We start from the raw sequence: 14,657 nt of genomic DNA, 5'->3' as shown, positions 1-14,657 counted from the left end.
ACTCTCCCGAAGTCACTTTGCAGTGTCCTGTGTGAACCTGAACGAGAGAACGAGGCCTTCTCTGTGCGCTGCGCTCAAGAAACGCCGAAGGACGACCAACTTCGGTTATGAGCATCATCAAGCAACATCCCTCCGGACAGCGGATGCAGTCCCCTGACCATCGGGATCTCCTTCCCCCGGCGGGGCGGTCTGTTACGTTTCGCCTACGACGCGCGGTATAGCCGGCACGGATGCAACGGACCCTGGGGCTTCGTTCAAAGCGGCGGACATTTTGGCCCGTTCGGAGCTGCCGCAAAGCGTCCCCGCCAAGCGCGTCCAGGCGTGTTTCAGTGCCACGTGTCTTCGTGTGTGCGTGTGTGTGTGTGTGCCCACGCTTGTCAAAGCGCGGCAGCCGGGGAGAGGAGCTTCCCAAGTGTGAAGCGAGGAGGTCTGTCCGGCGCCGGCTTGGCGGATGCGTCACTACACTCGTCTCAACGTGTCTCTCAGCCTGTCCGTGCCCCGCCGTCACGTGGTCTCGTCACGAGGCCTTCCTCTTGCCCTCAGCTCTGAGAGTATAAGAGCAGCTGCCCCCGGACGCCAAGAGGGAGGCTCCGATTTCTTCTGTTGAGTTAGGTGCTCTCCCGTCTCTCCACTTCGGTCGACCTTACCGCCCGCTCTTTTGCGATGTTAGAATAAACAAGTTGTTCTGTTACCAGTCGACTCATGCTTTGCCGGGACCTTCGGATGCTTCCAGTTGTGCCCCAGGCCGCCAGGCCAACGCTACCCTTGGGGCTTGCGACCCATTTGCAACAACGGGCGTCAGCGCTGAGATTCCAACATGGCTGCCTGCTGAATTCTTGTGCGCACTTGAACACGAGTCACCACGGAAGACCAGAGACAAATATCATCAGCATACATTGATAGGTGAATTGTCTTGGGCAATATCTCAGCAGGGCCAACCACAATTAGGCTAAAGAGAATAGGGCTCATTACCCCGCCCTGTGGGACGCCATGACAAGAACAACAAAATGACACAAAGACGGTTAGCTATGACTCGCTATGGCAGTGCTTTTATTCAATACCGTAAAACTGATACAAAACTAATACAAATGATACAAAACTGATTAATGGAACACTGTATACATACTGACAACGCACAAACCATGGTGGGACATGAGCGCACCGCATGTGGAGCGTTCCGCTAAAGCGAGTATAGTTTAGCGACCACTTGGCGAATTAAATTTTTTAGCATGCACATTCGTGCAATTGTTACGTAGGATGTTGATAAAGCTGCAGCCGACAATTCTTTGGCACTATACATCTGGTACATGAGCTCGGGCTGTTTTTTACCGGAGCATTCTTTACCATTTCTGCTCAATCAAGCTGGTGGAAAGAGGGGGGTCTCCAGACATATTTGACTCCCCCCCACCCGACCTGGCACCCAGGACACTCCCCCACCCCCCCTTTACTACGTCACTGGGTACTTGCTCGCTGTACCTGCAAAGGCATCGTAGGCGAGCTCAAGTCTGACACACAGAGGGGCCAGCGGACGAGAGGAAAGTGAGTACACACATAGTACTGTCACGGAGAGAGATCTCCCACGCTCGCTCAGCAGACAGCAGTGAGCTGCCGCCAACAATGCGAGTGCCCCCGCTAGAAACCGCTGCGAGTGGAGCGTCACTGCCAACAACCTTCGCCTGTGGAAAGAAGTGTAGGGACGACAGAATAGGTGAATGCCCGCACAAAGGCACTGGGGCATACCTCAATCCCCACAATGTTTAACTGTCTAAGCAACCATAAATTATTCAGATGTCGCCTGTCATTTTTAAATTATGAGTGAATAATAATTACGACTTTATCTATTATTAATAGGCAAACATTTTTCTGTTACCAGTGCAACTACTGTTAGAAACCAGGCGCCGCTAGTGTCGCCTGCAATGATCAGGCTCATTGGCTGGATGGGAATGTCACAGGTTCACAGCCAAAGAGGAGGAATAAAGTATGTCTTGTGCACGAGTATCCATGACGTTAGGTGGCAATAGGATCGCAACACTCACGCCATCACAACATTCTGTTTGCAAAACTCGTGCCATCGGCTTTTCCACAATGCACAATCTCCTTTTGCTAAATATAAATACTGAGTGTGGTAAACCCGCCGTGGTTGCTCAGTGGCTATGGTGTTGAGCTGCTGAGCACGAGGTCGCGGGATCGAATCCCAGCCACGGCGGCCGCATTTCGATGGGGACGAAATGCGAAAACACGCGTGTACTTAGATTTAGGTGCACGTTAAAGAACCCCAGGTGGTTGAAATTTCCGGAGTCCCCCACTACAGCGTGCCTCATAATCAGAAAGTGGTTTTGGCACGTAAAATCCCATAATTTAATTATTATTTCTTTTTGAGTGTGGTAAACAAACTAGTTTCTTATGGCTTTTTGGAATTCCTTAGAAAGAAATGTTAAAGACACAATGTCTAACAAACTGTTTAAGATTAAATTGAAATCAATTTTATTTGTTGTATGGCTTCTTCTCTTTTCTGATCTGTTATGTCTAGTTAATATCTTATGTTATTCTCATTTGTATTTTCACACTTGCAAACATTTTATTGCTAATGTGCTTTGTTCTTATTTTCCTTTTTCACTCTGACAGAAGGTCCTACCTGCAGTTCTTAAACTATGGGACCTCCTACTGTTAACTTTGCAATATTTCATGCAATCTTCTGAAATAAATATGAATCTGAATCGACTCTCGTACTAGTATGCGGCTACACCGACTTTCTCCAGCGCATGTGCTATGCGAGGAAGCCAAATTCCAGGAGATGCCAGAGCCATGCATGGAAAACATTAGAGGACTCACCAGTGCCGACCGTCCCCACAGTTTTAATACGGAGTCCACATTTTGTAAACTTTGCAAAACTTATTGAAGAAATTAAAATTCTTAGTTCGTTCTGCAGCTTTATACTTTTCATAATTCTGGAGATGCAAGAAATGTGGTGAAACTAAGTTTTCAGTAGACAGAACTGGCCTTCATTATTTCCATACTTGCACATTAGCTCATTCATGGCTTGTGCTTTACTGGCCTGACTGCACTTTCAGAAGGAGCCAACAGTGGGTGTCCTACGTGCCTCTCTTATGTGCGCCAGGAGCATGTGATCGTGGGAAACTTGGCTGGGCACTTGCAACTCTGGGACTTGGCCTCACCTGACCGACGACCAGCACAGGACCTTGCATGGTGAGCCACTGGCTCTCGTAATCGCACTGATCATGCTGCCACCCTTTTTCTACACCACCTTGTTCGTCCAGCTTAAATTTATTCTAAAGTAAATAAAATCTACAGTACATACCTGCCAACTCTTTCGAATAATTTTTAATAAAGTACAAACTTGGGCTCATTCTATAATTTTATAAAAGTTTCAGTAAGCTTTACGAAAAATATGTTCTGTCCACAAGAATGTATTGCTTGCCGGTCTCTGACCATACCCTCGTAAGTTTTCCGATTGTGAAAAAATAGCAGACAGGTACCTTTTTCAGGCAATGCTTATACAGTCAAGTTCCTGAAGCATGAATATCGGCAACAACAAGGTCAATGGAAAAGTCATTGTGATCTAAAAACAGTGCATGGCTTGTTAGTCTTTGCTGTTGCAAGTTTGCTGCTGCTTGTGTGCTGAATCTAGAAGTAAATCCCACAAATAATGTATGCCTAGAGCAGATTTTGAAAACTTAGTGCCCTTCCACTCTGTGAAGAAGGATGACCAGTGTAGCTGTGTATCTGAGCCCCTTAATGGTGAACTGCTCCTCCGACATGGCTCGGCCCGGAATTGCGCTATCTTTGGTATCGGCACACGTATGGGGTGTACTTAATGCCTGCTACACCTCTGCTGCGGGTCAGCGCAGCATTCCACTGTCTTCGGGGTCGGCCCACATGTGGAGTTTTGTGTCTACACATGGACACGATCCTGGGGGAATGAGCCCTTAACAGCTTCACTGTAATTTGCTGTAAAATTGGTTATGTCTTTGTATTTCTTAATTAATTAATGACGACGACAAATGCGGGAGCAGTGGCACGAGCGTGTTCGCGCGGTAGTGTCGAGGAGCTCCAACGAGCCGACGCTGGAGCCAATCCTGATGATGATAGCTTTGTGTTAACACATGGAAACGATTCTGGGGGAACTAGCCCTTAAAGGGCCTCTCACCAGGCCACATAGCAAATTTTAGTTATACACTGGAAGTTGCGTGTCCTCTGGAAGCGTTCTGCCGCAAAAATTTTTCAAGTCATTTCATTAATAGCCGAGGTAGAAATATTTCAGTGCCGTGAACCCATAATTTCAGGACGCAAGCACCATTGCCAAGAGAGAGACTCTTTCCACTTGCCCCGTCTAGCCTCCGCAAGCGAAATTCCTTCCCTGCGTTCTCGCATACTGGAACTCGAGGATCGCGTGAAACATATGTCACGGGCCCCGACTTCATTTTTTTCTCGTCGCTTATTTGCAGCACGGCGCACTTCCGCTGACGGCATCGTGTGCAAGTTTTGCGATTGTCTTGTTTCACACAGCACGCTGTGCGTGAGGACACCTGACTAGTAGTATAAGTCGGTGCTACACGAATACCGAAGCAGAGGCAAGCGGCTCACAGAGCATGATCATGCACTGGAACATGGTAGAAAATGGCATAGTTTCAGTGTCTGTGTGCGTGACTGCACGACATGGGAACAAGGAGACGAAACGGAACTACACCTCTCTTGCTGCAGTGCCAAGTAAAACAAAAACACGTAGACATTCGGTTTGTGTCTTTTATTATTTCTCTAAACTTTAATTCGTCTATTCAAGCAACAGATTACACAAATAACAGATGTTGCCTTGAATGATTCTCGAGGTCATGTGTCACTACGAGCGACGTCACAGCACAAATACATGTACATAGGTGCACTAGCACGTGTACTCTGGCTTGGAGCACGGCGGCCGCAACGAGTAGGGCAAACAGCGTTCGGTTTGAAATTTCAAATCTTTCCGTGGTGCGTAGCAATCTAATACTTAGCAGACACAATCGTTAGCGTGCAGTGTATGCTCTGCGCCTGTCAGCCCAAAATGGCTAGACCTTGTGAGGGGCCCTTTGAAATTTCTTTTTGTGTGAGGTTGAATATGCAAAATTCTTAGAATATGCAAGCTTCGCTGTGAAAAAAATGCCTTCCCCCCTCCCCCCTCCTTCTTATCGGCATTGTGTCAGCTACATGATTACGAATTTTGAAGTCCATAGGTTGGCAGGTATCATGTTAAGGTGCATGCCTTTGTGCTATAGTGTTCTCTAAATGCAGTTAGAATAAATGTGTGAGTAATATGCATTGTGGTAAGTGCACACTGCAGGCTCACTGGTCGAACCCACATTTCAGGTTCTTCTCCTTTTCACTCCATCTTCTCTTCCCATGTGTGCTTTACAAAAGAGCTTGCTGCTATTGCTTGACTTTGGCAGTCCCATTACGTCCTACCTTTGACTTTTAGCACACTGATTAACTTTCAGCAGCTGATCTTCATTCCTACACATGCGTCTTCACTCTTGTACCGAGACTTTGAGGGTGCCGTATCTGTATGTTATGTGTCGGCTTTCTGTACGTGTATACCTTGCTTTTTCCCGTCGTGCACTGCAAGTTATTCATCATGAACCATCTAGCCCAACAGTCTATTCTTGTGTGTAGCCACCAAACTGAAAAATAAAATAAAAATTGCACACAAGCATTCTTTGCACTGTGCATCACTGCTTACCCTCATATTCTAAAACATCTGTCCGCCCAATGCTACCCCTTGACTCATGTCTTAAGGTGATGGCAGCACTGCCGACACCTTTGAGAGCAGTCAGTCAGGTTCACAACGGTGTTGGCTAATACAGTTTCTACATTTGGTTTGGACCACCTCCTATGCTATTGTCATTGTTCACAATCCATGCATCTGGGTGCCTTCCTTGACTGTCTCTTGGTCGAAAAAGCCTCCAAGACCATCCTTTGTAAGGGCAGTGGTGATGAGCTTGAACTCATGTGCGTTTACTGTTACTCTGGCCCAGAGATTTCTCTTGACCGCTGCAAATTTATGACTGCATCCAGGACTGGCCAGCAGGTGACATGTCTGGCGCAGCACCAGAGCCAGGGCCACCTGGTTGCCTGTGGTGCTGTGAGCGGCCAGCTCTCCCTGTGGGACCTACGCCAGACACGCCTAGCCACGGTCACACTGGCAGCGCCCACCCAGGGTGCCCTCTCAGACATGGCGTTCCATCCAGACGGCAGCCTGCTGTTCTGTGCACATGATGGCTCACTATTGTGCTGGGCTGCACCTGGCGCTGGTTTGTGTCACTTCACTATGGCCTTGCAGTTGCTACACTGAAGATGAATATAAAGTTAAGCATTTGGCTGTATTAAGAAATCACACTTCCTCAATCGCAGAGTTCCTGCTCTTACTGATAGGTGAGGCTTGGTAAGAAAGAAAAAAAATGCAAAAATCAAAGGAGGGTGGCACCACCACCTAGAACTTCTGGCACCAGTTTGCCATGAGTTTTCACAGCATCTTCTCAGGTCTATTTAACCGTTTGTCAGTAAAGAAAAACTACATTGCATTACAAGGAAACAAAAGGCCTAGCCTGTGAAACTCTTCCTGTGACAAAACAGCTCAAACTTGTAAACGTAATTTGAAAGCCATGACATCACATTGATGTGCAGACTATGAGAATTAAGCAGGAAATTCAAGAAAGAAAACATTGGCTGCTGTTTTCTCCAGTAATAATCAACATTTTCTTGCCTAATGAATGTGAAGAGAGTAATAAACATTCTAACCAATAACCAACCACCCAATCTAGTGAATTCTTCTTTCTTTAATGCGAAAGCACTATATGCCCTATGAAGCAGTTAATCTGGTATTAACATCCGCTGGTACCAAAACCCGCATGACCACGTGATAACATCACGTTCCCAGCGCTGGACCTGCTGCGACTCATGCTGCAAAATTCCATGGTGAACAGCCACAGCGTCAGACAGACGCTATGGTCCACACTCGAAAAATTGACTTTGCCCAATTCGAAAATTGAGTTGACCCACATCTAAACTGACCTAGCCCACCCCCAAAATTGGCTTTGCCCAATTTGATGAGTTGACCCACATTCAAGATTGACCTCGCCCATTCCCAAAATTGGCTTGGGTCACCCCCAAAATTTACGTGGCCCTCCCTCAAAATTGACTTCGCCCAATTCGAGCCCATGACAAAGTGAAAAGTATCATGTGGAAGACTGAATGCTTTCACATTCAATACACGTAAGGAGACTTAAGTGCCTCTGTAACTATTTTTCTCTCAGTGCTTGATTTGCATTCATTATTTGGTGGAAAAATATAGATTTCAGTTTATTAGCAGAGAAAGTGAAGGGCAGAGTTTTCATTTTTGAATTTCGTGCCCAAATAGTAGCACTGGTACACTAGTGTGAGGTAACATATTTCACACTGTTTGGGCTGTTCTTGTTCAGAAAATTCTTATAAAACCCACTGGGCTGAATCTTAGGTTCCTTTACAGTGCATTCTAATCCTTGTTTCAATAAGCTATTAACTAGTCTCAATTATAACCTGACTAAATTTCATGTAACTAGCACAGGAACCTAAAGCCCTACTAGGACATCCAGAACGTTGTCGCGTAACTAATATTTTGCATAGTATTTTTGCCCTCATACTCGCAGTCTGCAGTACTGACCCTTCGACTTTCTCAAAACCTGAGGGTAGGCACAAAATTCTATGCCAATAATACGACACCCTTAGCGTTCGAACTCATTGGAAGAGGAATAATGTGCTTGTCTCAATCTTTTGTTTCCTCGGCTAGAATGTGAGTGCAGACCGTACATGTGAACGAGAGCCATGACAGAACTGTCATGCGCAGTGGCGGAAACCATAAATGTTCAGACTGAGGTGGACCACATGAGGCACCTTAAAAGGAATTGCTGACTGAAAATTTAAACCTGTCTCACAATGTATGCATTCACCTCCAAGATCATGTAGGACATAGGGGGGGGGGGGGGGGGACGACTCTGCATCTGCTTTAAAGGGACACTAAAGCGAAACAATAAATCAGTTGAGACTAATAAAGCATTGTTTGAGAACTCTGCAGGCAGTCATTTCAATATAATAGTTTGATTATTAGATGAGAAAATGAAGGTCGAAGTATCAGTACTTGAATTTCGTGCCGAAACCCCAACGCCGACACGTCAGTGTGACGTCAGGGATGCCAAAGTATGTTTTCGCATTTGGGCCGCGTTGACTGAGTAAACGTTTCTGAAACGTGCTGTTTAATATTTGGTTCCTTTAGAACACAATGTGGTCAACCTGTACCGCTACATAATTAAGTAGGCCCTAGAAGATGCCATCAAAATCCATGACGTCGCAGCGACTAGGTGCGGGAACTTCAAGGAGGCGTCGCCACCCATCTTTAGTTCTTGCGCTTTTCTGGCTTACCAAGCGTCTTGGTAAGAGTGGTGTATTTCGCATTGTAGAAAGGTGATTTACTGATGCAGAAGAAATTTTTCTCTTTAGTGTCCCTTTAAATGCGAGAGGCACTTTTTTTTTTTATGTGGCACAGGCCTTTTCTATTTTCGGTAGGATTTACTTCGTTAACATTTCATTGCGAAATGTATCTCTTATTAAATGAATGACCGTCTTTGCTGTATTTTGTTTATTACTTCTCATGTTTTTATATTTCTTATTTCATCTTTCACTTTAATCTTGATTAGCATGCCAAGCATTTGGTTAAGCTAAGAGCTACAACACCTATTAGTGTTTCTTTCTTTTCAAGGTGGAAATTTTTATTGGAATGGCCAAAATTAATAAGCACAGAATAAAGGCTGATCTACGCTCACACCCCTGCTGCCTGCCACATGCGTGTGAAAAACTGCACATCGCACAAATTTCAGTTCAGTTCAGTTTCAATTCAGTTCAGTTCAATTTCAGTTCAGGACGCAGTGTAAACGGAAATTTGTGCAGCAGTCTGCGACATGTGCAATTTTTCACACAACCGCACGCATGCAGCAGGTGGGTGGTGCATCATGCGGCTCGAGTGTAAATCGGCCATAAGGCAGCAGCTTTGGTGCAATGTCAAAAGAGCCGTTTTTATCACTGGTGTCTTTCTGTACTTTTCATTTAGAGCCCCGAACATTTCATAGTGCCAATGCAGCATGAACAGATTTGATAAAGTCTCAGGATTCCCTTCGCAATGCATCTCATTTAACAACTAACAGGTGACTTGGCGAGTCTTGGCACTGACTACCTTTACAGCCGCAGACTCGCAGCTAGAAACTAGAAAAACTAGAAACCTAGAGCAACTAGAAAAATCGCAGTGCAATGAGATTTAAGCTGCACGCGTCATCATAATAAGGCTTTGCATGGACTTCACAGTGAACACCCAGTAGCAGGTGCTTGCTGGACACAAGGCACGCTTGGGAATGTTTTCATCTTCAAACCATGAGGTTATTACGACATCCCGATGGGAGAAAAAAAAAAAAAATCTGCTTATCTGACATCTTCATCACATAATGGTAAGAAAGTTATGCTAAGTGAGCCTTGTGTATGGAGCCACTAGTGTAAAGGTGTGGGGGGATCTATCATTCTTTTTGAAATGAGAGCCGCCAAAGTCGAGCATTTGCATGAATGAAATTTGGGCCTTGTAAATTGTGAATTTGTCAATTATATAAGCCATTGTGGATGCTCAATAGTGAATAGGGCTAATGGAACAGTTTGTGCGATGCTTCTACACACTTGCCATATTGCCAGTGCTTAGCTTGCAGTGCCTGCACTCTGTTTTTCTGAAATTTAACAAGCATGACAATCAGTGTGCTCACTCTTGCATGTATGATCTTGCACAGGAATGCCGCAGGGTGAAGTAGACATGGATGCCCTGGTTCGTCCTCAAGGGAGACCGCTGAACAGCCTTGATCTCCAGGGTCCCTTGGTAGCGGCTGGTTCAGACAGTGAAACCCTCCTACTTCTCTCTCACTGACAGTGAACAAGCTACAGTATGTGGAAATAAAATGAGTGCCCTTTATTGGTTCAATCGCTGGCGAGATCCATGTCCCCCGACGGGGGAGAACTGGCTGGGCTCATTTCGCGTGCCGGCTCATAGCCTTTTTCTTCTTCGTCGTAGTCCCTCGCAACGGGGGCCTTTGTATCCTCTTTCGAAGATTTGCGACTCTTAGATCGCTTTGGGCTGCGCGACTTGTGCCGCTTCTTGCCGCTACGGCGTGGTGGCGTCAGCGGCGACGAGCCCCGCCTGGATTTGCGAGGCGTGTGCGACCGCTTGCGGCGGCGCCTCTCCCGGGGGGAATCGCCGCGACGCCTGTCTGGATCCTTGAGTCTAAGCTTTCTGCTGCTTGGAGACCGGGACCTCGAATGGCGCCTGGAGCGGGACGAACGCCGGCTGCTTGAGGAACGCCGCCTGCGTCTAGGCGAGCGATGCCTGCTTCTCGACCGCCTGTGAGATCGCCGGTGTCGACTGGTACTGGTCGAGCGTCTACGACTGCTGGACCGACTCCTGCGTCGACTGCTGTGACTCCTGGAGCGGGTGCTGCGGCGTCTCGAACGGCTCTTCGAACGGCTCCTGCGTTTGGTACTGGTCGCCACCGCACCAAGTTGTAATGGAGAGCCAGCCGTCGGCTGCTTCACCATTTCTGGCTCAATGGCAGCCGTAATAAGCGACTGCGCTTCGCGCACGCGTCGCATAGCCTCTTCAATCTCTTTGTGCGCCGCCTCGGAGCTTTTCGCCTGTGGTTTGACGATCGCGTTGTTTGAGTGGTTTATCTTAAGTGAACGACCACAAAACTCGATGCCGTTGAACTGCAGCGCGCGGCCCACGCTGCTTTGTTCGGTGAACTCGACGAAGGCGAACCGCGTCGGCTGGCTCTCACCGCCAGCCATGCGCACGTATTTCACTTCACCCATCTGACTGAAGAACTTGAGCAGTTGTTCAGTAGTGGCTGATGAGTCCAAGTTGCCGACGTAGACGGTGCGCCGGATCTCTTCCACTTTAGCGGGGTCCATCGTAGCCGGTAGCGGTGGATACGGCGGCAAGCCCAAGGCGGCCAGCGTGGGATCTTGAGTTGTGATCACTTGAATACCACCAGCTCCCATAGCAAGCTGATTGACCAAACCGGTGACGACAGGCGCGGGCTCCTCGACGGGCGGCGTCGCCGACGCTGTGAGGGCCAACGCCTTGCTCTCGTCTGGAAGTTTACCATCCGCCACCGGCACAACAATTAGAGCACGGTCGACAAACACCGTGTTCGTGAGGTGCTGCGCTACGCCGACGCTCCAGGATTCTTCGAAGCGAATGTAGCATACCTTGGCCACAGGGTGCACCAAGAATTCGTCCGCTGGATACATCTTCAACTCCAGGATTTTGCCCAAAAAGCCGAACAGTGTGGACATTTGCTCCACGGTGGCTGTAGGGGCAACATTTGTTACTTGGATCACGCAGGTATCCATTGCTTCTATCTCGTCGTTAAGTTCATCAGTCGAAGAATGGAAAGGACAGACAAACGTTGCTGGGCAGCAGCGCCGGCTGTGTAGGTATGGATTGGCTATTCTCTGCGTCCGTATACGCTTTATGCAGTTGAAGGGGGAAAAAAAGAAGGCATAAAAACAAAAATATTTATGCTGAAAGATTTAAAGCACCCGAATAACTTAGATTTATTTAAACATGCGCAGTTTTAATCTGTGTTTAAAACATGGCGATCATGACGTCACTTTAAGTAAATGTGGGTATTATGATGATAATGATGAGTATCACGACACCACCTATGACATATAGACCTATGACCATCCACTTCATAGAGTTTCTATGATCCACTTGAATCGCGGTTGGTTCCACTTTCATCGTTTGCGTTTCGGTATGACCGTGCGACCGTGCCGTTAGCAGCCGAGTAGCTGATAGTAGTGAGTGATTCGAGGGGTGTCAACACGGTAGCTACTGGCTGGTCGAGGCTGGGTACTGAGGGCTGTGTTGCTCTATCGGGTTCTAGGGTGCTCTTCGCGATAACTGCTTGTTCCTTCCGTGGCGTTTGCATGAACAAAAATGTACGATCGCCCGGTCTTGCCTGCTGCGTCAGTTAGCTGTGCGAAGAAGCGGCAGTCCTGAGGTCACGTGCGTGAATACGCTCAGCTGGGTTTGTGCTGTTGTGTGCAGAAGCGCTGCCGGCCACTCGCTGTCTCCGGTCTGCATTGCAGAACGCCCCCTTTCATGAGCTTGTTGTGTTTGCACGACCCTCAGAAATAGCGGCATTACCTTGTACTCGCCTCAGCCGGCCTAGCAATGGACCCGTTGGGCTCACCGTTGGACATTGTAGACGTTGCGGTCCTGAAACGATGGCACCAAATAGCCCCCCGGGAGCCTGTCCTTGAAGAAAAGGACAGGCCGGATGCCCAAGAGAAGTGCTGCCGCGAGTACACACCGTTTCCTATCAACGAAGAGCTTAACCGAAAAATTGCCCTTTGGTAAGCTTCTTCACATATCAGTTGTCGTTAATGCAAAGCCTGTTCCTCTGTTCTTGTTTGCGGCATCAAGTGCACGCAGATTTGACAGCTGTGTCGCACGTTTCTCCACGCATTCAGGGTTGGCGACATGACCTGCCTGAATGCGCACGCCATTGTCAACTCCACAAACGAAAATCTGACGGACAGAAGTCCTCTAAGTCAAAGGCTCGTAGCGAGGGCTGGACCACAATTGAAGCAAGACTTGCTCAACGAAATTCAGTGTGAGCATGAAAGCTTACTTGTTTCACAGGAGCATTTTGGATATACGTGGCAAAAGCGAGTCCCCATGTATGTAGCTTGTGTCGCTAGATCTAAATGGAAAAGTAGGTAGAATTTTTGCATTTTTTGTTGTTCAGCTGCGAGTGTGACAGTTATAAGAGCCACAGGATGTTTATATGATACATCACACATAGCTGTGCCATGTTTGTGGGCTGGCAGTATGCCTGCAATTTGATTTAATTCAGAATGTGAGCTGCCCATTTGCTAACCTTTGTGGGGCATAGACAACTTGTTTTCATTGTCAAACTTGCATAAGTGTTTTTGTAATATAATGCTTATCCCCACTGCAGCATGCCGCACTGGAGAAGCCAAGTTGAGCAAGGGGTACAACCTTCCAGCACGTTTTGTGATCCACACTGTAGGGCCCAAGTACAATGTCAAGTTTCACACAGCCGCAGAGACAGCACTTCATTCGAGCTATTGGCGGGTGCTGCAAATGATACCTGAGCACGGGCTTCGCACCCTTGGGCTCTGCCCAATCCATTCCATGCGCAGGTCCTACCCCGCTACAGAAGGAGCCCACATAGCTCTTAGTAAGTTCAGCTGAGTTTTTCGCTATGTGAGTTGGTACATGCTCGTGAACATGGATGAAAGAAACAGAGAAAAAAAAAAACTTAGATGGGAGCATTACGTGGCAATCTTGAAGCCTAGTCATAAAAAATAGAAAGGGCTTGTGGGAAAAGCACCCAAGCACGGGTGACAAGTGATCATTTCTAGTCGCCACCTGTCATGGTGGCCCAGTGGCTATGGCATTGTGCTGCTGAGCACAACATCACAGGATAAAATCGCCACCACGGTGGCTACATTTCAATAAGGGCAAAATGCAAGAATGCCTTTGCACTGTGCATTGGGTGTTTGTTAAAGAACCCCAGGTGGTCAAAATAATCTGGAGTCCCTCACTACAGCGGGCCTCATAATCAAATTGACCCGCTGTGATGGCTTAGCCATCGTGGTGTTCCACTGATAAGCACAAGGTCGCAGGATCGAATCCCGGTCGCGGCGGCCGCATTTCGTTGAGGGCGAAATAAAAAAACACCTGTGTCATGTGCACTAGAAGCATGTTAAGGATCGCCTGGTGGTCAAAATTAATCCGGAGTCCCCCACTACAGTGTCCCTCATAATCAGAACGCATTTTGTCACGTATAACCCAGAATTTAATTTTTATTTTCTAGTCGCCCTGTGTAGCTGTGCTGGGTTTGTCTGCTTGATTGCTGTGCCACTTAAAAGTTGTAATGTCCAACTAATCATGTGGATGCTCCAGAGCAAGTGTTGCTCTGGCAATGGTGACAATGTTTCCAGGCATCGAGGCCAAAAGCATAAAAGACCCCAAATGTGGCAAGCAGAAAGCAAGCAGCACAGACTTGAGAATGTGGCAACAGCTTCAGTGGTACTCAAACCTAGCATGAACCTAGCAACATAAGGGGTGTGGCTCTCTGGTTTCAACATGCAATGTGCCCATTTGGCGGGGGAACTAGGACCAAAATAGTGTTAAAGGAGGATGAATTGAGAAGGCTGACTGCCTGATGTTGTGCTTCTATATATTTTCTTTCCTCCATGCTTATGCACAAACAGGAAAACCAGTGAGTAGATGTGTATGCAAGAGATGGGAAAAAGTGAATGAAACGCACATCTTGTTTCTCACCTCCTGTTTCGTACCTGTTCATTTGTCTGCTTTTGCCGAGTACCTCAGCATGGCTATGATTTAGTTGGGAGCTGTGTTAGACTGGCATGTTTTGATGAGCAAGCAAATACTTTGTAGCGGGCCAGTTACGCAGTTTGTCTGTTTATGCTGATTGATAGCACATCACACCATGCTAATATTTTGAAGATTTTCTTGCAAAGGCTATGCATGAAGTGCTGTGCACAGG

At 47.3% G+C, this 14,657-nt stretch overlaps 3 protein-coding genes across 6 annotated transcripts in view; 2 read left to right on the top strand and 1 right to left on the bottom strand.

The window, feature by feature from the left end:
• Positions 1-10,036, top strand: part of Nup43 (nucleoporin 43) — a 34,180-nt gene extending 24,144 nt beyond the window's left edge. For both annotated transcript variants that reach the window (XM_055065888.2, XM_050169919.3), the window contains exons 5-7: positions 3,072-3,207; positions 6,067-6,302; positions 9,849-10,036. In XM_055065888.2, the coding sequence (XP_054921863.1) occupies positions 3,072-3,207; positions 6,067-6,302; positions 9,849-9,982 (506 nt within the window). In that variant the 3' untranslated portion in view covers positions 9,983-10,036. The remainder of the gene's footprint in view (positions 1-3,071; positions 3,208-6,066; positions 6,303-9,848) is intronic.
• Positions 10,004-11,575, bottom strand: LOC126521260 (probable splicing factor, arginine/serine-rich 7). Its single transcript, XM_050169914.3, has one exon. It carries the CDS (start codon positions 11,461-11,463, stop codon positions 10,033-10,035), a length of 1,431 nt encoding a protein of 476 aa, XP_050025871.1. The 5' UTR covers positions 11,464-11,575; the 3' UTR covers positions 10,004-10,032.
• Positions 11,566-14,657, top strand: part of Gdap2 (ganglioside induced differentiation associated protein 2) — a 27,573-nt gene continuing 24,481 nt past the window's right edge. Inside the window, exons 1-3 of one of the 3 annotated variants that reach the window (XM_055065887.2) lie at positions 11,566-12,471; positions 12,589-12,731; positions 13,080-13,322. In XM_055065887.2, the coding sequence (XP_054921862.1) occupies positions 12,290-12,471; positions 12,589-12,731; positions 13,080-13,322 (568 nt within the window). In that variant the 5' untranslated portion in view covers positions 11,566-12,289. The remainder of the gene's footprint in view (positions 12,472-12,588; positions 12,732-13,079; positions 13,323-14,657) is intronic. The other 2 variants (XM_055065886.2, XM_050169911.3) reach the window with 2 other exon arrangements.

Source organism: Dermacentor andersoni, chromosome 6 (assembly GCF_023375885.2).
Source record: "Dermacentor andersoni chromosome 6, qqDerAnde1_hic_scaffold, whole genome shotgun sequence".
NCBI lineage: Eukaryota > Metazoa > Arthropoda > Arachnida > Ixodida > Ixodidae > Dermacentor > Dermacentor andersoni.
The sequence above is the reverse complement of the archived record's forward strand: the minus strand, read 5'-3'. Positions and strand labels throughout refer to the sequence as shown.